Source organism: Carcharodon carcharias, chromosome 20, assembly GCF_017639515.1.
Source record: "Carcharodon carcharias isolate sCarCar2 chromosome 20, sCarCar2.pri, whole genome shotgun sequence".
Lineage (NCBI taxonomy): Eukaryota > Metazoa > Chordata > Chondrichthyes > Lamniformes > Lamnidae > Carcharodon > Carcharodon carcharias.
In genome coordinates this window covers 106539118-106560768 of record NC_054486.1, presented here as the reverse complement: position 1 = coordinate 106560768, position 21651 = coordinate 106539118, and the positions used below count along the sequence as shown (strand labels likewise).

General features: G+C 45.1%; 2 protein-coding genes across 5 annotated transcripts; both read left to right on the top strand.

Annotated features, from left to right (window-relative positions):
- The first annotated feature begins 2003 nt into the window (after nucleotides 1-2003).
- On the top strand, nucleotides 2004-15536 carry LOC121292472 (ovarian cancer G-protein coupled receptor 1-like). Of its 4 annotated transcripts, none has more exons than XM_041214448.1 (3): nucleotides 2004-2268; nucleotides 12779-13939; nucleotides 15404-15536. In XM_041214448.1, the coding sequence occupies exon 2, from the start codon at nucleotides 12913-12915 to the stop codon at nucleotides 13918-13920; it is 1008 nt and encodes a 335-aa protein (XP_041070382.1). In that variant the 5' UTR covers nucleotides 2004-2268; nucleotides 12779-12912; the 3' UTR covers nucleotides 13921-13939; nucleotides 15404-15536. The 4 variants fall into 4 exon arrangements, with proteins under 4 accessions (XP_041070382.1, XP_041070385.1, XP_041070383.1 ...); XM_041214451.1 differs by having other exon boundaries at nucleotides 2004-2273; XM_041214449.1 differs by having other exon boundaries at nucleotides 12779-13964; nucleotides 15404-15533.
- LOC121292473 (ovarian cancer G-protein coupled receptor 1-like) lies at nucleotides 15480-20073 on the top strand. The gene has a single exon (XM_041214453.1). It carries the CDS (start codon nucleotides 15480-15482, stop codon nucleotides 16470-16472), a length of 993 nt encoding a protein of 330 aa, XP_041070387.1. The 3' UTR covers nucleotides 16473-20073.
- The last annotated feature ends 1578 nt before the right edge of the window (nucleotides 20074-21651 follow it).

Here is a 21651-nt window from a genome sequence, read left to right as displayed (position 1 = left end):
GCTTGATGTATAATTGCAGTACTCAGTGATTGATTTTGCATTAAATTATGGGCAATTGGCTTAGACCAATTGGTTTCTTTGTGAATCAGCACCTTGTTTAACCATAGTGGTGTAATATATTCTGTATAATCCGTATCATTTACCTGAAATAAACTGTTGGATGCCCCGAGTCTGTTGTCCATTGACTTTAGTCAATAAGGCCAGCAGGTTCACTTTGAGCTCATTTTCTGACACCAGTTTTACCGCCATAAGTTTTAATGATGAGAAAAGCTGTTGCCTTATCTATGGTTGTGGTTCAGTGCGAAGCTTTGTTGCCTTCGCGTCAGAAGATGTGGGTTCAATTCCACGTTGCTCTGCTGTCACTTCAGTGCAGTGCTGAGGGTCACGTAAAAAAAAAATTTAGTCATTTGTTACCTGGCTGTCTTTGGGATCTTGCTGTGCACAAATTGGCTATCACATTACAATAGTGATTACATTTTATCAAAGTAAAGTGTTTTGGGAAGTTGTGAAAGGCTCTATCTGAATGCAAGTTCTTTCTTTTTGCCTTGAGGACCCATTTTCTTCTATTGGCCCCCTGGAAACCCTAATCCGCTGACCTGCTGCTTGGGGAATGGCTCCGATGTTGGGCAGTGTAATCCACATGCAGGCAGCTACACCATACAGGATCTGCCGGAATCCAAATAATGAGAGCAATAAATAAACAGCTCGGGGGAAAGATTCGGAGGACGATGCGCAACACGATGCAACTAATCTCAATAAATATACAGCTGGGCCATTGGCAGACAACAGAAATTCTGAACCATTGGCAGCTGGACTGCAGGGCGATGGCTCAGGATCTGGAGGGGGGGGGGTTGCTGGGGATGTTCAGAAACATAAGAAATAGGAGCTGCAGGAGGCTATTTGGTCCTTCGAGAGTGCTTTACCTTTTGAGGAGATCATGGCTGATCTTCTATCTCGACCCCACCTTCCGGCACTATCCACACATGTCCCTGAAAACCCCAAAAATAGAGGAAGCCTGGTTAATTCATCTCCTCCTCGATAAATTTGCTGGAAATTATGGATAATTACAGGGAGCACTGGTGACAATCCTGTCAATTGTTTTGTGGTACATGTGGACTTTGACTGATTCAGGCTGTGCTCGCTGTGATTCAGTTGGTAGCAAGATTCCAGTCCCACTCCAGCGATTGAGCACAAAAGATCAAAGCGGGCACCCCACTGCAGAGCTGAGGGAGTGCTGCGCAGTCTTTTGGCTGAGATGCTAGACTAAGATCCCATTTGCCTGCTCGGGTGGACATATAAGATCCCATGGCTCTATTCTGAAGAGCAGGGGAATTGTCCCAGGTACCCTGACCAATATTTATCCTTACATGCACATCACACGCACAAAAAAATGATTATCATTATTGCATTACTGTTTGTGGAAGCTTGCTGCGCGTAAATGGGTTGCTCTGTCTCCTGCTTTGCAAAGCGCCCACAGTTCAAAAAGTATTCAATTGACTGTGTCAAGTGCTTTGAGACGCCCGGTGGTCGTGAAAGCGCTATATCAACGCGAGTCTTTTTGAAAGCTTGCGGAGCCTTTCCCCGAACAACGGATTAGGTGTTTCTACGGGAGCAGAGGGAACAAAAATGGGCCTTCGAGGCGAAGAGGCAGGACTTGCGTTCACATAGCGCCTTCCACAGCTTCTCAGGACTTGGCGGACGCCCAGTGACGGATATCCCTCCACCCTGTTCGAATCGCTAGTCATCAACCGCCTCAGAACTGCTGCTCTCGGAGCTGAGACCTGTCTGTTTGTTCTGCTGCCGGCTTGCACATTGACGTGACACCAAGCAGCGTCCTCCTCCTCCTCCTCCTCCTCCTCCCCCCGGATCTGTGTTAAACCACCCCCGCACCCCGGCGACTATATCTACCGAGCCCAGGAGCGTCTGCCTGCTCTCTGGCTTTTCCTCCTGCGGGTGAGAATCCCGCCCCCCACCCCCCCCCCCGAACGGCCGCCTCCATTCGCTTCCGTGGATCTTGGAACAAGCTGCCGGTGTTACAAAGAGCGAGACTGACCGCTTCCAGTTTATAACTCGTGTTTTTTTTTTCTTTAATCAAAGTTTTCTTTTCATTGTCTGGCTCACAATATTCACGGAAGAAACAGAACACTGACAGCTGTCTAGTCACCGGGGTCGCTGTAAAATCTCTCATCCTGTTTTGTAATCAGGACCATTTCTTATTTCGTTTGCAACAACTCGGTCAACAGAAGGAGAAATGGAACTGGATCTCAGGTAAGGTAAACTCTTTGACTTCAATTCTCTCCTGTTTTGTTTTGGGTTGGGGGGAGTTGGGTGTTGGGGGTGTGTGTGGAGGTGTGTGTGTGTGGGGGGGGGGGGCGGCGTCTGTGTGGGGGGTGTGTGTGGGGGTGTGTGTGTAGGGGTGTGGGTGTGTGTGTGGGGTGTGTGTGTGTGGGGGGGGGTGTGGGTGTAGGGGTGTGTGTGTGTGTGGGGGGGTGTGGGTGTAGGGGTGTGTGTGTGTGGGGTGTGTGTGCCTGTGGGGTGTGTGTGTGGGGGTGTGTGTGTAGGGGTGTGGGGAGGTGTGTGTGTGGGGGTGTGGGGAAGTGTGTGTGAGGGTTGTGTGTCTGTGGGGTGTGTGTGTGTGTGTGCGTAGGGGTGTGGGGAGGTATGTGTGTGGTTGTGTGGGGGGTGTGGGGGTGTGGGGAGGTGTGTGTGTGGGTGTGTGGGGGTTGTGGGGAAGTGTGTGTGTGGGGGGTGTGTGTCTGTGGGGTGTGTGTGTGTGTAGGGGTGTGGGGAGGTATGTGTGTGGGTGTGTGTGGGGGTGTGGGGAGGTATGTGTGTGGGGGATGTGTGTTTGTGGGGTGTGTGTGTGGGGGGGATGGTGGGGTGTGTGTGTGGGGGGGTATGGGGGTGTGTGTGTAGGGGTGTGTGTGGGTGTGTGTGGGGGTGTGGGGAAGTGTGTGTGGGGGGGGGTGTGTGTCTGTGGGGTGTGTGTGGGGGGTGGGGGTGGGGGGTCTGGGGTGTGTGGGGGCAGTTAAAGAGGAAAAGAATATACACCCTGATTGCTGTGGGGGAGACAGGAGTTGGATGATCTGGGATGGAGTGGGAGAATTCTGTATTTGTACAGAGTTGTCTATTGGAATGAAAGGTCAGGGTGACGTGCGAGGAGCTGGTGAAGAGGTGAATATGAGTGAAAGCGGAAACGCTGGAGTTTTGGTCAAAGTTTTTTAGTCTGTATCACACAGGGGTCTCCTTGTTTGGTTGTGATTGTTGCTGCTTCACACTTGGTGCTGCCACTGTAGCCGTTGGTCTGATCTGAGCAGCGTAGCTGGTGAGTGAGAATAGTTCCTTTTGAAGATTTTTGGAGTCTTGCTTTACCCCTGCCAGGAACCAGGTTGTTTTTTTTCCTTTCTGCAGCGTGTTGCGGGCGCTGACTATATCGGGAGAAAAGGGGCCATTGCGGATGTGTTTGAGTGGCTGCGTCAAGTGAGGGGCCGGTTGGGCTTGTATCCCTGCAGTGGGAAAGCGTAAAAGTTACTGCCGAAAATGTGCAGTCAGAGCAGAAAAAGCAGCTCAAACGCTCAGTGGGTCGCCGGGCAGCCGCTGTGGAGGGAGAAATAACATCTGCCCCAAAGTCTTTCACCAGAACCTCTCCCGGAGTCACAGAATGGTTACCGCACTGGGTGAATTGCTCCTTCAGACAGGCAGACAGCCAGCACAGACCCGACGGGCCGAACGGTCGGGTCTGTGCTGCCTGTCTGAAGGAGCAGTTCACCTAGTGCCACCTTCCTGCCCATTCAGGTAACAATTCAATTCCCCCCACCCCACCCCCTTGAACGCCTGGATTGAACCTGCCTCCCACCCACACCACCCCCCCCCAAACCCTCAGGCAGCACATTCCAGATCCCAGCCTCTCAATGCCCTGAAACGCTAAGCCTGTTTCTCGCTCCGCCGACGCTGCCAGACCTGCTGAGTATTTCCAGCGTTTTCTGTTTTTGTTATGTACAGTGAAACCTTTGCAGAAGAGCATTTCTGCAGAATTGGGTTGTGAGACGGGCGGAGTCCACTTGCTGTGTCAGGGGGGAAAAAAACCTTGACGGCTGATGGTTTTTGCTTATTCGATATTTTTCTCGTTAACCTCCTCGACTGTTGTGCAGATAGGGAGTGACCCTTTCTAATAAAGGCACCTTCTACATACCTGTGTTAAGAGAATGCTTTAATTGTGGGTGTGGGCCGTTGCTCAGTAATTACACTTTCTCGTCTCTAAGGCAGAAGGCTGTGGGTTGGAAATCCCACTCAGAGACTCGAGAGCACGCCTGACGTGCCTATTCCAGTACCGAGGGAGTGCTGCAGCGTCAGCGTTGCCGTGTGTTTGGGGGGAAAAAAAACATATGATTAAATAAATTATCTGATCGTTTAGCTCATGGCTGTTGTTGGGAGGTTGCTGTGCGCAGAACTGGCCAATTACTCTATTGACTCCATTGGGATGTCTGGTGTTTGTGAGAGGCGCTATAGAAATGTGAGTCTTTTTAAAATCCATGCAAAGCAGGGCCCTATGAAGTAGGATCCTATGGAGGATCTATTGAGAAAGGTAAATTGTGATGGTGAAGATGAGGTTAAAAATAAAAATTACTTTTGTGAGCATTCTGTGGAGCAGGACTGCAGCTCTGGGTTCCATCGCAACAAGAACTCGCATTTATATAGCACCTTTAACATGGCAAAGGAGAATAGTGAGCTAAAAATGTAACACTGAGCCGCTTAAGGAAATATTAGGCCATGCTTGGTCAAAGAGGAAGGGTTTTAAGGAGCATCTTAAAAGAGAGAGAGAGAGAGAGAGGGAGAGAGTGAGGAAGAGGTGTTTAGGGAGGGAATTTCAGAGCTTAGGACCCAGACAGTGGAAAGCATGGCTGCCAATGATGAGCGATGAACATTAAAATTGGGGATGCACAAGAGGCCAGAATTGGAGGAGTGCAGATATGTCAAGATACCTGAAAGGGTTGTAGGGGTGGGGGGGGGGGGGTGGTTACAGAACTGGAGTGAGGAAAGGTCCATGGGAGGATTTGAAAACAATGATGAGGTTTAGAGATAGAGGTATTTCCAGAGCAGGAACTAATAAAGATCAGCGAGCACCAGGGTAATGGGTGAATGGGACTTGGTGTAAGCTAGGATTCCAGGCAGCAAAACAATGTAGTTCCTGAACTCGCCACCTCCATCAACCAGCCTTCCTGACCTGGGTCAGCCTTTGGCTCAATATTGCACTGGCCCAGAGTCAGCAAGAGATCAGCCCAGGCATATAACTGGAGGGCATTCTGTTATTGAGGGACAGACCTCAAAATGAACCCTTCCTCCTGCCAGAGGGAGTGGGTGGCCAGCTGGGTGACAGAGAAAAAAACATCCGTGAAACTCATCGTGAGGAGGAGAATCCAAAATGCAACGGTTTATAAAGAATAATTCACTCCCCAAAACCGCCCCCCCCCCTTTCCCTAATCCTCCTCCAATACCCCCCTTAGGTGAAGGTTTGTCTTAGCTTGGCAAAAGGAACTGTTGACCTCGGCTGTTACCACATTGGGCTGCATCTCTCTTTAAATAAGCCACCAGGGAGTTATTATATTATATTATAGACTGAACTAAATTACTTCCAAACCCAACCACACTCCCTTATGGTTAAAGCATCAGAGGAAATGTGTAGTCATTTAAAGAGCCTAAGGGATTCGGTATGATTATGCTTCAGCTCAGTGTGTTACTGAGATCCCTAGGCAGTCAATCTATTGCCCATCCTAACTGTAAGCAGCAGAGCTTTGTAATTAAACCTCCCCAGGATGCAGCTTTGTTTATTGTGAGTAACTTACATGCAAAAAACCTGGCAAAAATTCCAGTCTTTCGTTACACAAAGCATTAGATGTTTCTTTTAAAAGTTGGTGTTGGCTCGGACCATTGCTGATAGTGTCTCGTGCGAGCGCAATCAGTATTGTCCCACTGGATATATCATAACAAGGGATGCTGCCAGTAATGAGATGTCTTCAGGCCTCTCGTTGGTAAACCTGATGGAAGCAGTCCCACTCTGTAAACTAGATTCTTGGTCCTGTTCACACATTAACAGGGCACGGCCATGCAGTTTAACATTGCTCGGCAGGTTCATACAGCGGCTATCCCAGGTTCTATCCCCAGATTGCACTGGGCCCGGCAGGGAGGGGAGGAATGGTTGAATATTCCCGGGATTCCCTCCAATCGTCTGATGTGACTTGGGTGAAAGATCCACGGAAAAGCCCAGAGAACCAGGACAAACTCAGTTGGATGGAGTTTGTTGTTGATATGTATAGCAGCTGCCAAACTACAGAGATAAATGATTGGTTATTTTTTTTATTGTGTGGAGATGGTTCCTCGCTCTGACTGGCATTGAGGATAATTGGGGGCACCTAGTTGCCTCCTCCTAGTCTTTGTGACTCAGTTCCTCACCAGCCAGTGCATCTAGCCACTGAGCTGGCAGCAGCACCTTGCCACAGTGACGGAAGGTTGTGGGTTCGAGACCCTCTCCAGATATTTGAGCACATAACCCAGGCCCAACTCTCCAGGTTCCGTACTGAGGGAGTATTGCATTGCCGGAGGTACGGTCTCCTCCATGCAAAGTTAAATTAACTTTTCATCTGCCCTCTGAGGTGGATACAAAAGATTCCACGGGCACTAATTCAAGGTAGAAGAGCAGGCGAGTTCTCTGCGGTGTCCTGGCCAATAATTATCCTTCAATTAACAGAACAAAAACAGATTATCTGGTCAGTATCTCATTGCTGTTTGTGGAAGCTTGCTGTGTGCAAATTGACAGCTGCTTTTCCTACGTTACAACGGTGAGTACTCTTCCAACCTGCTGTCGTAAAAGGCGCCATACAAATGCAAGACTTCCTGACCTGCAGATCGCCAGCATTCAGTTTTTCTGTCATGTGTGGAGAGTAACCCTCAGTTTAACAAGTGTGAAATCAGCATCAGGGAATGTGTGATTAAAGTCAATGCTGACTGAGATCCTGCCTGCTGATTGTAAACGGAAAGAACGTAATAGTGGAAAGGACTGGAAATGTAGCAGGACGGTCAGTGGCTGAGAGAGAGGTGGGGAGGACATGTTAATGGTTAGTTAACTTTCCTGATTAGGAAAGAAACTGAGCAAAACAGAGGGAATTCCTTTTTGATGGGTGGTTAGAACTTTCCTTTTATTTATTCACAGGATATTGGTGTCGCTGCCAAGGCCAGAATTTAGTGCCCATCTCTAATTGCCCTTGAGAAAGGTGGCTGCTATTTTTTAAACAGCTGCAGTCCCATGTGAATTATAGACTTCCGTAGCTGTTTGATACAACTGTGTGGCTTGCTAGGCTATTTTAGGGGGCAGTTAACCACATTGCTCTGGGCCTGGGCATTAGTGAAGCAGATGAGTTTTTACAACAACCCAATGGGTTTGTGGTTGTTGCTACTAAAACCAGCTCTTTTTTCTTCACATCTCTGCCCAGATCACAGCACCACAACCTCAGCAAGGATGCAGGTGCTGAATCCATTGCAGCTGGAACAGGGATCGAACCCTGTGCTATAGGCACCAATCTGATCCACACCCTTCTAGCCAACCGAGCCAGGCAACACCCAAAACTGTGGCAACATACATTTTAACGTGCATGTTGTAGCCTGGAATCATGGGAGAGGCTCCAATATCCTTTCCAAACGCATGGCTGACCAGGAATCTCTCCCACTCTTACTGCCTGCCACTAGTGTGTGTTGGAAGGATTTTCAGGTTGATTCTTATCTCTTTAGCTGTGTTATGAACTTTCACTTGGCTGTCAAGTCCTGCAGTGAGACTTGAGCTTCTGTCTCAGAGGCAGGGACACTACCCACTGCTCCACAAGAGCTCCTCTACTAGCTCCTTATCCCAGATTTATTTAATTCATTTAATTTAAATTTCCTGAGCTGCTGTGGTGACATTTGCAACCACTTGGATCGGTTGATGTGAATCGCATAGATCCATTTAAGAGGAAGCTAGATAACTGCTTGAAGGAGCAAGGAATAGAAGGTAATGTTGATGGAGTGAGATGGGGAAGAGAGACAGAGGCTCCTGTGGGGTGTACGCACTAGCACAGACCAGTTAACACAGGAACACAAGAAACAGGAACAGGAGTAGACTACATCAAGGATGCTTTGTCATTCAATACAGTCATGGCTAATCTTGGACTTCAACTCTGGTTGGACTGTAAATTCTATGTAATTCTTCTCCATTTTCATTGCTCATAGTAACCTTGAAAGGGATATGGAGCAGAGTAATGTAATTCAGATGGATTCAATATAAATAGTGTTGCAACCAGGATGTGAGTAGTGTGTAGATTATTTGGCTACTCCACAGGTCACACCATTAGTTTAAAAGTTTAATTCACTCACCAAAATGGCCAATTATTCATCTTCACTATTGTTAGAGCCAGAATAAATCATACTTTAACCAGGTTTCTTTCAAAAAACTCAGAATGATTGGTTTATTATAAAGCAAACATTCTTTTTAAAAACAAGTTGCAAGAACTGTTTAACACAATTGTAATCTGGAATCTATCCCTTTTTAAAATGATCATCTGGAATCTATCCCCATTAAAAATACCCCTGCACACACGCATACACATACACAAACAAACAAAGAAAGGACAAACAGATAGAGTCCCTGCAGAGATGGGCTTTGGAGGATAGACTTTATAAGATAAAGGATAATATTTTCAGGGTTTCGACACCGTCAATCTGAAGCTCCCTTGTGTGAAGATGGGCCATTGGTCCCAGTAGATGTCTGGATGTTCTCACCAATGGAGCTTGGGCATGGAGAAGGATATGGCTGGATCAATCCTTCTTGTCTCAGCCTCTCGGGTTTCCAAAGGCAGACAAGTTCCACTGAGATGAGGTTCGTAGCTGGATACTGACCATCACATGATTTCAGGCATGGCAAGGAGACTGCAAGCTGGGCAGCTTTTCCCTTTCTCAGTTCATTCCCAACTGAGTTAAAAATATAAGTTCAAAACTTAAAAGCTCATCCCTGTCATGTGATTTCCAGTAAATCTGTAGCCTTTGCCTTTAATCCAGTTTTTTTCCATCAGTTAAAATAATTGGTGTGCAAACAAGCAAATAGCTCTTCCCCCATTAAATACCATCCTGGTCAGATGGTTCCTTGGCATGCTCGTTCCCAATCCAAGGGTGAGCTTAAGACCCTTTAAAAAAAAATCCAGGTCAGCTTCCAAGCGTCCAGATAATACAGTGTCTTTCCATATTTTAAAAGAAAATATTGTCCTGAAAGATATTATTCTAACAACAAGGAGTGGTGCGAGTTTAACTGGTCTCATAGAGAGCCAATATAGACTTGATGGGCTGAATGAGCTTCTTCTGTGCTTTAACCATTCAACGATTATGATTCTCTTCGATGGCGTGAAACTGGTGGCAGTAGTTTAAAGAAAATCATGAGAAAAGTAATAATGCTCAAAGTGACAGATTAACATGCATGAACTGTAAGGCACAGAGTTTGGGAAATAAGCCAAGGGAACTGGAAGCAATTATTTTACAGGAAGCTCTGTACTTAATAGCTTCAACAGAAACCTGGGAAAGGATAGACATTAAATATAAACAGAAGATAAGGCAGTGGCAATGCTGGTTTGAGAGGACTGGGAGAGATAGAAAACTGTACCAGAGTATGCTGGAAGTTCCCACAAGAAACAGAGAAGATCAATAGCCAGCTTTTGCTGGTTTTTGGTTAAGGGAGTGTTATTGACTGGAAAGAACTCTGCTGCTTAATGCTTGAATAATGCTGGAATCTTTTATTTTTACCTAAATAGGCAACTGAGACCTTGACACCTCCCAGAATTGCATCACTCCATCAGTACAAGACCTGAGCATAAGATCCAGGCTGCCTCTCCACTCCAGTACTGAGGGAGTGCTGCATTGTTGGAGGTGTCATCTCTCAGATGAGACATTAAACTGAAACTCCCCCAGCTTCTCTGGTGGCTTTTTTAGATATGTGCTGACTCTAACTCAGTTGGTAGCTCACCACTCTTACCTCTCAGTCAGAAGGTTGTGGGTTTCAAGTCCCATTCCAGGACTTGAGCACAACAACCTAGGCTGATATGCTGGTGCAGTACTGAAGGAGTGCTGTACTGTCAGAGGTGCTGTCTTTTGGATGAGATGTCAAACTGAGACCCTGCCTGTTCTCTCAGGTGGATGTAAAAGATATTAAGGTTTAAGAAGGTGGCTTACCACTACCTTCTCAAGGGCAATTAGGGATAGTAAATGCTGGCCTTGATGCATATGTTCAACATAATGAAGGGTGTTGCTAGACTAAGTGAGGAGAGATTGTTTCTAATGGCAGTTGTTCTGTTATTAGCCTCTAACACAACTTATCAATCACATCTTGATGAATGGTAACAAATGCCTGGGTTCTTTCTTGTTGAGCAACAGACCAGATAAGTGGTTAGAGGAGAACTCTACATATATATGCTACCAGGGGATCAAGACCCTTCCAACTGCTGTGTCACATGTTACCTTGCATCACTTCCTGTAGTGATGATGCGGTTGACTTTGTACATATTCAGTGTTATGCTAATCAGAACACTTCATTACATTACATACATAAAGCAATATCACAACAGTAGTAGGGTCTGTAACTAGAGGAAAATGAGTTAAGATAATTGGCAAAAGAGACAAGATTACTTTTTAATGCAGCGTATTATGATGATCTGGAATGCGCTGCCTGAAAGGTCAGTGGAAGCAGATTCAATAGCTCCTCTCAAAAGACAGTTGTATAAATAATTGAAGGGGGAAATTTGCAGGGCTATAGGGTAGGAGTGGGACTATTTGTATAGCTCTCCCAAAGACCCAACTGCATGATGGGCAGAATGGCCTCCCTCTGTGCTATTCATTTATATGAATGTGATGATTTCAACACAGTGACAATTGAGGTACAATTGAGATGTTATCGTTGAAAGTTAGAAGGTGCTAGAGTCTTGGAATAAATGTGCTATATATAAATAAGGCTGACACCTGGCCTGACTGTTTTACCAATGTGTGACTCCTAGCTCTGATATCTCTGTACCCAGTAGTGTAAGAGACAGTGAATCGGGCTAATCAAGAATGAGTAGTTTGTTGATAATTGGTTGGGTTTTGAGGGCCTATGCGTTGTTGAATGATGGTAGGACTGAGAAAAGGAAGAGAGTTTGATCTCCAGGGAATGAATGAGTTAGACTAGAAAATGCTGCAATGTGTCTTGCTTTCAATATGAATTGGACCTGGGGAGAAACAAGAGAATCCACATCATATTTAAAGTCTAAATGATAGATGATCAGCTTATTGGAAATTCAACATGGTGGCAGGTGCTGAATTGTGATGACGCTACGAATAAAACAAGTTTCCACTGGAGTTCAGAAGGGTGAGGGGTGACTTGGTTGAAGTAAATAAAATCCTGAATTGTTTTGACCAAGTGGATGTTTCCCCTTGTGGGTGAGTCCAGGGGGCACTGTTTTAAAATTAGGGGTTGCCCTTTTTGGGACAGAGGTGAGGAGAATTTTGTCTCTGAGGTTTGTGCGACTTTGGAACTCTCTACCTTTGGAAGCGGGGTCGCTGAATATTTTTAAGGTGGAGGTAGATTCTTGTTAGGCAAGGGAATCGAAGGGTATCGGGGGTAGGTGGGAATGTGGAAATGGAAACACAAACATATGAGCCATGAATGGCGGAGCAGAATCAAGGGGCCGAATGGCCTACTCTTGCTCCTGTTTCATATGTTTGTATGTTCGTGGTAACCAAAACTCATAATATAGTTATAGACAATCATTAAAGTAAAAGTAAGGAATAAAACAATAGAAGGATTGCATTATTACGATACATTACAGAACCCAGGAGGTGGATTTTACAGGGTGGGGGGTGGTGTTCCACCAAAGAGAACTGTCGGCCAATCTGACTGGCTGGCAGCTCTGTAGTCCCAGCAGCGCCAGAGGAGAGTAGTGGCCATTGCTGGGAGTGCAACCAGTATCCACGAAGAAGAGAAGATGAATACCGGACCAGGGATTTTGGGCGGGCACAGCTGGGAGATGCCAGCCAGTGGAGGGGGTTAGAGGAGAGTGTTAGAGAGACCAGAGGACGAGGGGAAAGGTGGGGGTACCATCATGGGCCGAGGGTTGGGGGGGTGGTGGCGGGGAGTTGTGTGGGGGATGTGGGATACCCCTGATAGGCACACAGGACTCTCCAAAAGGAGGTAGCCCCTCTCCTTGCCACATGCAGTGAAAGTTGCTGAGCTGGTTGCCTTCCTTCTGCCTTTCACCTGCAGACCGAAAAATTGCTGCAGAGGTGGCCCACGGGCAAGTGGGCTGTCTGCCTCCTTACCCGGCCCCCTAATACGCAGGGCAGGGTGGGAGCGGTCAAAGAGGTAGCAGAGACGGTCACCCTCTTTATTTCATGTGCCCACCCTCACCTTCAGATACGCTGGGTTTGGGGGTGTAAAATTCCCCCCCCCAAGGTTGTCTTAACTTACAGAATAAAAATGAAAGATCTACTGCATTCTGCATCCTTGTTGTCAGGTTGAATAGAATCACCAGTAAAGGGCGTTTCAATGCATCGATAACCATAAGAGTATTGATAAAAAGCAGAGACAATGCTGTGTAATGTCTCTTCTCCAATATGAATCCTGTTAACACAATGCCGCGACGTAGGAGAGCTAATTGATTTAATGAATGATAAGTCACGATAACTGTAAATTACGAGGTTGTTTCACAGTTTTGCTGTTTTTGTTTTTGCCCTCTAGCCTGACGACTTCCAAGAAAGAAGAATTAAAGAAGGAATTATCAGGACAAGTTTGATACCAAAAACGAGACTATTGCAGGGAACCAGTACGAAAACAAGTTTATTTTAGAAAAAGTTCCAGTATTGTGTTGAACGATGTCCAACTGTTCTGTCGACCACACTATCCACCAAATCCTGTTTCCCACGGTCTACATTGCTGTCTTCATCATCGGACTCCCGACTAATCTCCTGTCCCTGTATCACAGCTACCTGCAGATCAGACAGAGGAACGAGCTGGGAATCTATCTCTGTAATCTGACCATCTCAGACCTGTTGTATCTCATTTCCTTGCCCTTCTGGGTTCAGTATATGCTGCAGCACGATGATTGGGTCCTCTCCCGGGCACTCTGCATACTCAGTGGTTTGTTCCTCTACCAGAATATCTACATCAGCATTGGCTTCCTCTGCTTCATCTCCATTAATCGCTTCCTCGCTGTGGCCTACCCTCTGAGATTTGAATTCTTACACACCAGGAAGGCTGCAGTGTTCATCAGTGTTCTCATCTGGATCAAGGAGATTCCTGTCTGCGGCTTTTACATACACTCCCAGGTTCTCAGTAAAGACAATGAGAATGACACCTTGTGTTTTGAACAATATCCTATGCAGTCGGAGGACAGATATTTAAATATTTACAAGCTCTCTATTGGGTTCTTCCTCCCTTTGATTTTATTAATCTACTCTTACTATAAAGTGCTGGTGGTTGTCCATAAAAGCCACGGACTTGAAAGGGAGCGGAAATTAAGAATAAAAAAATTGGTCTCTGGGACAATCATCATTTTCCTGGCTTGTTTTGTCCCTTATCACATTTTCCTGATGATTCGAACAATATTCGAGTATGAATGTAAATTTGCTGACAATGTTTTTGAGCTTTACCATTTTGGGCTTCTGTTGACGAGTTTAAACTGTGTGGCTGATCCCATCTTGTACTGCTTTATATCTCCGAGTTCACACGGCTGGTTAACCAGATTCCTGGATCCCGTTACAAATCTCATTCCTTGCAGAATGAGACAAGAAAGTGAGGCCTCAGAGATGGCGTGCAATTCACCAATTACAGCTAAAATAAGTCTTGTACCTCAGAGACTCGAGAAACAGGAAAAAAAATGATTACCAAATATCAACAAAGGTGTGACTCGTAAATTAAACCTCTGGTGAGATTCAGTAAAAGCAGCACGTGTGCTTAGATGTGCAAAGGTCAATGGACAAAAGATGATGTGTAAAGGAGGGATATTATAAGATAAGAGCAAAATACTGCAGATGCTGGAAATCTAGAACAAAAACAAAAGATACCTGGAAGAACTATGTAAAGGAGGGATATTACAAGGACTGTCCGAACATATCAGTCTGTGGTTGGGAGGGTTTGTGTGTGTGTGTGTGTGTTTAGGGGCGCTAAAGCTGGGGGAATGGATTCACCTCACCCCATTGTCCTTAATCACTCTCATCATTAAAATTGGGACGGGGTATGTAATGCTTGGACGTATACTGAATCAGTTGTATCATGGGGACAGGGTGTATAATGGGGATGGGGTGTATATTGGGGCTGGAGTGGATAATGGGGATGGGGTGTATAACGGGGATGGGGAGTATAACGGAGACTGGGTACATCATGGGGACGGAGTGTATGATGGGGGTGGGGTGTGTAATGGGGATGGCTGTATAATAGGGAGGCTGTATATAATGGGCTGGAGTGTAGATTGGGGATGTGGTGTAAAATGGGGACAGTGTGTATAATGGGCCAGAGTGTATAATGGAGATGGGTGTACAATGGAGATGGGTGTACATTGGAGATGGGTGTACATTGGAGATGGGTGTACAATGGAGATGGGTGTACAATGGAGATGGGTGTACAATGGAATTCATAACCAGGGACCCATTCTATGCAAACAAAAGAAATATATTCAAGTCTTACCCAGGAGTTTGGGGAGCCTAGAGTTCCCCATTGCTTTCTCCATGGCAACACCTCAGCCAATCAGAGTCAACTTGCCAACCAATAAGCAACCTTTTCTCTCGTGGTATAGATTGTTGTGATTGTTTGAAATTTGCCATTCTTGTGTTTGTCCTGATGAGTGTAAGACAGAAAGATGTCTCTCTTTTCAGCATGTTTCAGGTATGCACAATTATAAATTGATTAAAGGAATCAATAGGATAGATGGAGAGAAACTGTTTCCTCTGATGGGGCAAGCCCAAAACAAAAAAGGGGCTTCACCTTAAAATTAGAGTTCAGGGGCAATGTCAGGAAGCACTTCTTCACGAAAAGAGGAAGGCCTGGAAGTTCTTCCCACAAAAATACTGGCGAGGCTGGAGCAGCGCAATTGAAAATTTCGAAACTGAGATTGATAAATTTTTGTTTGGCAATGATCTTAAGGCATAGATGGAAGCGGGTAGATGGACTTAAGGTACAGATCAAATGTGATCTAATTCAATAGCAGAACAGGTTCAAGGGGCTGAATGGCTTCCTCCTGCTCCTAAGCAGCTCTATCTGAAGTTAAGTTTTACTCCTATATCTACACAGAACATGGGTTCATCAATTGTTTTGCTTCATAACCTGTTCTTTGTTTTTATGCCACCCCGATCCTCACCCCAACCTTAGGAAAATCTCCTGGTTTGATTTCGTGGTGGACTTGAAGAGCGCAGTGAGGTGAAACAATTCACAGAGCATTCCCTTCATGTCAACTGTGGAGATGGCCAATCAATCAGCATGCGACAAAGATGATTGCACCAATTGTACTTTAGATTACAGTATCCACCAGACCCTGTTTCCCACGGTCTACATTGCTGTCTTCGTCATCGGCCTCCCGACTAATCTCCTGTCCCTGTATCACAGCTACCTGCAGATCAGACAGAGGAACGAGCTGGGAATCTATCTCTGTAATCTGACCATCTCAGACCTGTTACACCTCGCCTGTTTTCCCTTGTGGATCCAATACTTATTGATGAAGGATAATTGGGTGAATGGTGAGTTGCTGTGCAGGTTTACTGGGATTGTCCTCTATGAGAATATATACGTGAGCATCGCATTCCTCTGTTGCATTTCCATAGATCGCTACTTAGCACTGGTCCATCCTTTAAGATTCCACACCTTCCGAACTTTGAAAGCTGTGCTCTTGGTTAGCACTCTCATCTGGATCAAAGAAATTGGAACCAGTCTTTTCATTTTCACCCACCACGGGACAGTGAAAGATCGAAACAATCACTTACTCTGTTTTGAGCATTATCCACTGCAGTCTTGGCAAAGGAGAATAAATTATTATCGTCTCTCTGTCGGTTTCCTTTTCCCCATTGTTCTGTTGGCTTTTTCCTATCGTAAGGTGTTGATATCTATCCGGGAGAGTCAAGGCATTCAACAGAGTCAAAAGTTAAGGATCAAAAAGTTAGTGTTAAGTGCCATAGTCATTTGTTGCATTTGTTTTGCCCCTTATCACATCATGCTGCTGATCAGAACTCTATCTGAGGACACTTGCAACTTTGCCAGGAGCTCATTCCATTATTACCACATTGGGCTGCTGTTGACCAGTTTGAATTGTGTGGCTGACCCCATTCTCTACTGCTTTGTGTCCGAGAGCACACATGGGATCCTGAGGCAGCTCCTGGAGCCTCTCGTGAACCGCAAACAGAAGGAGGGAAATAAATCTTCACCAATTAGCACCCCAGAAATCTAGAGGATTGCAAATTAGCCCACGGGACCATATCAACGGTTGGCAGCCTTGGTGCATTGGGTAGCTCTCTTTCATCTCTTGAGTCAGAAGGTTCAAGTCCCATTGTAGCAATTGTAACATTATCCAGGCTGATAGTCACAGTGCAGCATTGAGAGACCGCTGCACTCTGAGGTGCCATATTTTGAGTAAGAAGTTAAACTAAGCCCCCGTCTTCTCTCTTAGGTGGGCATAAAAGATCCCATGGCACTAGTCAAAGTTCTTGCTGGTGTCTTGGCCAATATCATGAAAGAACAGATTATCTCCACTGCTGTTACCTGTTGGTATCAACTTGCTACTTTAAAAAGGATGAAAAAAACTTCCCTCTATTCAAAGTATTTTTCCAAGATGTTCTCTGATTTTAATTTTGAATGTATGATGTAATTAACCAAAGCTTCAAAACCCTCCCCTGATATTACATATGTTTATACCCCACCTCAGCCAGCCACTGCTCCCTTTTCTCAGGTAAGGTTAGAACTCTGAGTCAGAATTAAGAATGGAGTCGAGTTTTCTGGCTGGATCTGGGTTATCGGATGATTATAATTGAAATAGAGCTCCCAAGATTCGGGGCAGGCAGGAAAGTGAAGTTGAGGCCGCAGTCAGATCAGCCACGATTTTATCGAATTGTGGAGCAGGCTTGAGGGGCCGAATGGCTTACCCTTGCTCCGAATTTTTGTGTTCTTGTGAGGGATATTAGGGTTATATTAGAGTTTCCAGGAAGGATCAGGATTGGATTCATTCTTCCATAGACAGTAGGATCGGATTGGCATTGAGATTGGATTAGAGCTGCCATTAGGCACTGGAGCACTTTAGAGTTTCAGATAAGGACCAGGAGAAGATCAGAGCTTCAGGAGTGATTTGGAATTGAATTAGAGGCGTATTTTTAACCTAACTGGTTAGCAGCAAATTGATGAGATCAGATCTGCTGCCCATTTTATATCCCAACCCATTGAAGTAAAATTCCCAGAGTTGGGCGGGGAATAAAATAGGCCTCCGACCCCAAACTATTTCAACCCATCCCATCCCTTCCAATTCCATTCTAATCTGACTAGGCCAATTAAGTTAAAATTACTTCCAGAGTTCCTGGTGCGAGTTGGGCTTGCACTGGAGCCTCTATAAGGATCAGGGTTGGGTTAAAGATTCAGGATGATGGGACATTTCCTGTGGGGAGCAACCAATATTTGCATTAAGCTCTTTGAGCACACTTAGGTGAAGCACAAAGCTTTCTCTATTCTGCCCCAATGATGTGCCTTAGCCCCAATCTCTGCACGTTTCACAACTAGGCGCAGTGGTCATTTTGTTCCCTATTGCGAACGAAATTGCCAATTCTGCACTGTGTGCGCTAATGCCCACTGCAATTAGATTGACGCATGTCACATTTATTACAGACACAGGAAACTTATATGAGTGAAGGAGGTCCATGTGGAGCGTAAACAGAGCACAGACCTGTTGGGCTGAATGGCCAGTTCCTTTGCTGTAAAATTCAATGAAATGAACACAGAGAATGCTGGGCATGAAGCGCTGGTCAGCCAAAATCTGAAAGAGAAATGACAGGTTAACATTTAAGCTGCGACCCTTCATCTGAACTGGAGACTCTGAAGGACACAGCTCAGGAGCCAATGCACATCACCCGCAGGCGCTGGAGATCAGAAATTCAAATGAAAAGTGCTGGAAAATACTCAGCAGCTCAGGCAGCATCTGTGGAGAGAGAAACAGGGTTCAAGGGTGGAATTCCACGGCAGCGGGATTTCACGTTCCTGCTGAAGTCGATGGAGTTTAGAATGGAATGCTGCATTTTATAGCCCCGCCCCCGCTATAATTGGGCCAGAAAATTCCAGCCCAAGTCTCAAGTTAATGACACAGCTCAGAAGGTCAGTTGCTAAGGGGGAGGTGGTGGTGTAGTAGTGATGTCACTGGCTTAGCACTCCAGAGGCCCAGGCTAATGCTTTGGGGCTTTGGGGTCATGGGTTCACATCCCACCGCAGCAGTGGGTGGAACTTAAGTTCAATGAACGGAATTAAAAACTGGTCTTAGTAATTATGGCCGTGAAACTATATCCAATAGTTATAACCCATGAGCCCTGATTCATGAGTGCCCTAAAGGGAAGGAAACTTGTCATCCTTATCTGGTCTGGCCTATGTTGACTCTTCAGCTGCCCTCTGAAATAGCCCAGCAAGTCAATCCATTCAAGGGCAATTAGGGATGGGCAAAAAATGCTGCCCTTGCCTGTGAAATCCACAGACTGTGAGCAAATAAAAAAAAGTAAGATGCTAGTTCTTGTGTTACGCAGGTGCTGGCTTCCAAGAGGTTGTTAGGTTTACGTATCAATGCTTTTTGAAACTCCATAGAAATCTCATTCACTTAGACCATCCTCTCTCCTATTTCTTCAATTCCATCATTTCGCAACATTGATTTAACACGACCTACCCCTGAAAAATCTGCAGAGTTCCTCCGATTTAGCCAGCGATTCTCAGTTGCTTCAGAATTTCCTCCCACATTATCGATCGGAATTTACTGACAGCCAATCAAACAATTACTGATGTAGAAATTTCTGCCTTATCCTGAGTCACATTCCACCCTCCCTTACAATGTTCCTTTCCAGATAATTAGAAAGTTATTCTCAAAGTCTCCGCTGAGCCTCAGGATCTTACACACATTGAGTAATAGGTTTGGGAATGTCAAAAATTCCATAGGCAGTAAAACCTGCCAAGAACGTTTCTAACAAACTCAGTGTATCAAAATGTTTCGACAATATCATCATTGGAAACTGTCCATTCGTTTTGACCTCCCCCTGGTTCTTCACAGTTTACACACAAGAACTTCAGGCTTGTTACCAAGACCATATCAAAGACAGTGATGACTTGGTTTATATCACTCCTTTCACAACATCAGGAAGATGACAGTTCCCTCTGGAAGTGTCAGCCTATATTTTGTGCTCAAGTCTCTGGAGTAAGACTTGAAACTTGAATCCACAACCTTCTGACTCAGAGGGGAGAGAGAGCTACTGACTGAGGGTAGGCTGACACAATGCAGTCAATGGCTGCTGCTACAAAGAGAGAACTTGAATTTCTGTAGCACCTTTCACAACTTCCCAAAGTGCTCCACAGCCAATGATGTACTTTTTGAAAATCCAGGCCTTGCTGTGATGTAGAGAAACATGGAAGTCACTTTGTGCACAGCAAGCTCCCACAAACAGCAGTGAGCTACAGGATGAGAATTTGCTGTCCTGCTGATCAGGGGGCGGTTGCCGAGTGCTGACCATGCACTCCAACGCAGGGGGAGGCAAAATAAATGACCAATTATCACCCCAAACTCCTCTGACTTATACCTCCTGGGCGGGCTCAGGATTAGGACCAACTGAAGTCTAAAGAATCTGAAAGCGGAATGATGTAGGCCAATTTGATTAAGTCTTTTATGCTGGCATTTTTAATAAACAGTTTATTTTTGTGGGTACTCTATTTAAAGGTTTTATTTCTGTACCACGCTTTATCAATATGAAATGTACTTATGTTTAATTAAATTGTAATAACTTTGTCACTTCAACATTAAATAAAGTTTGTCAAATGTATTTTGAATAAAGTTTGACTTGGTTTACGTGCCTAAAAGCATCAAACACAAACAATACTTCACTTTGAGCAGTGAGTCATGCAGTTTATCCATGGGGTGGAAATTCTGATCAGGAAACTTTCTGGGAGATACGCTAGGGTGAGGGAGTTGGGAAGGAATGATCGAAGGACTTTTGGTGCTGAGGCAAACTGATTTGCTCATGTCTAATCAATGTAATCTGATCAATTGTGAAGAGATTTCTACCCATCAGGAAGGATTGAACAGGCTGGGGCTCTTTTCTAAGACCATAAGACATAGGAGCAGAAGTAGGCCATTCAGCCCATTGAGTCTGCTCTGCCATTCAATGAGATCGTGGCTGATCTGAGAACCCTCAAATCCACTTTCCTGACTTTTCCCCATAAACCTTGATTCCCTTACTGATTAAAAATCTGTCTATCTCAGCCTTGGATATACTTAACAACCCAGCCTCTACAGCCCACTGCGGTAAAGAATTCCACAGATTCACTACCCTCTGTGAGAAGAAATTCCTCCCCACCTCTATTTTAAATGGGCACCTCCTTACTCTGAGATTATGCCCTCTGGTCCTAGACTCTCCCACAAGGGGAAACAATCTCTCAGCATCTACCTTGCCAAGCCCCCTAAGAATATTATATGTTTCAATAAGGTCACCTCTCATTCTTCTAAACTCCAATGAGTACAGGCCCAACCGCTCAACCTCTCCTCAAAAGAAAATCCCTCCATACCCACAATCAACCTAGTGAACCTTCTCTGGACTGCCTCCAATGCCAGTATATCTTTCTTTAGATAAGGGGACCAAAACTGTTCGCAGTATTCTAGGTGTGGTCTAACTAGTGCCTTGCATAGTTTCAGCAAGACTTCCCTATTTTTATACTCCATTCCCTTTGAAATAAAGGCCATCGTTCCACTTGCCTTCCCTATTACCTGTTGAACTTGTATGTTGACTTTTTAGGATTCATGCACAAGGACCCCCAAATCCCTCTGTACTGCAGTCTTCTGCATTTCTCCATTTAAATAATATTCAGCTTCTCTATTCTTCGTGCCAAAGTGCATGATCTCACATTTTCCCACATTGTATTCCACCTTTTTGCCCACTCACTTAACCTGCCTATATCCCTCTGTAGACTCCTTGTGTCATCCTCACCAGTTGCCTTCCCACCTGTTTTTGTATCATCTGCAAATTTGACGATTGTACATTCTGACTCTGCTTGATTAAATTATGAAATTCTAAATGCTCTGCTATTACATTTTCCCAATGACAGATGTCTATAGTTATCTGTTTTTTGTCTCCCTCCCTTTTTGAATAAGGATGTTACATTGGCAGTTTTCCAATCATCTGAGACTTATCCAGAATCTAAGGGTTCTTGGAAGATTACTACCAATGCATCCAATTTCTCTGTTACTACTTCCTTTAATATCCTAGGATGCAACCCATCAGTTTCTGGGAACTTATTGGCCTTTATCCCTGTTAGTTCCCTAATACTTTTTCTCTAGTGATAGTTATTGTATTTAATTCCTCTCCCTCTTTTCCCCCTTGATTATTTAGTATTTTCGGAATGCT

Coding starts and splice junctions, on each gene's coding strand:
- LOC121292472 (XM_041214448.1), top strand. CDS start 12,913: ATGTCCAACTGTTCTGTCGACCACACTATCCACCAAATCCTGTTTCCC.
- LOC121292473 (XM_041214453.1), top strand. CDS start 15,480: ATGTCAACTGTGGAGATGGCCAATCAATCAGCATGCGACAAAGATGAT.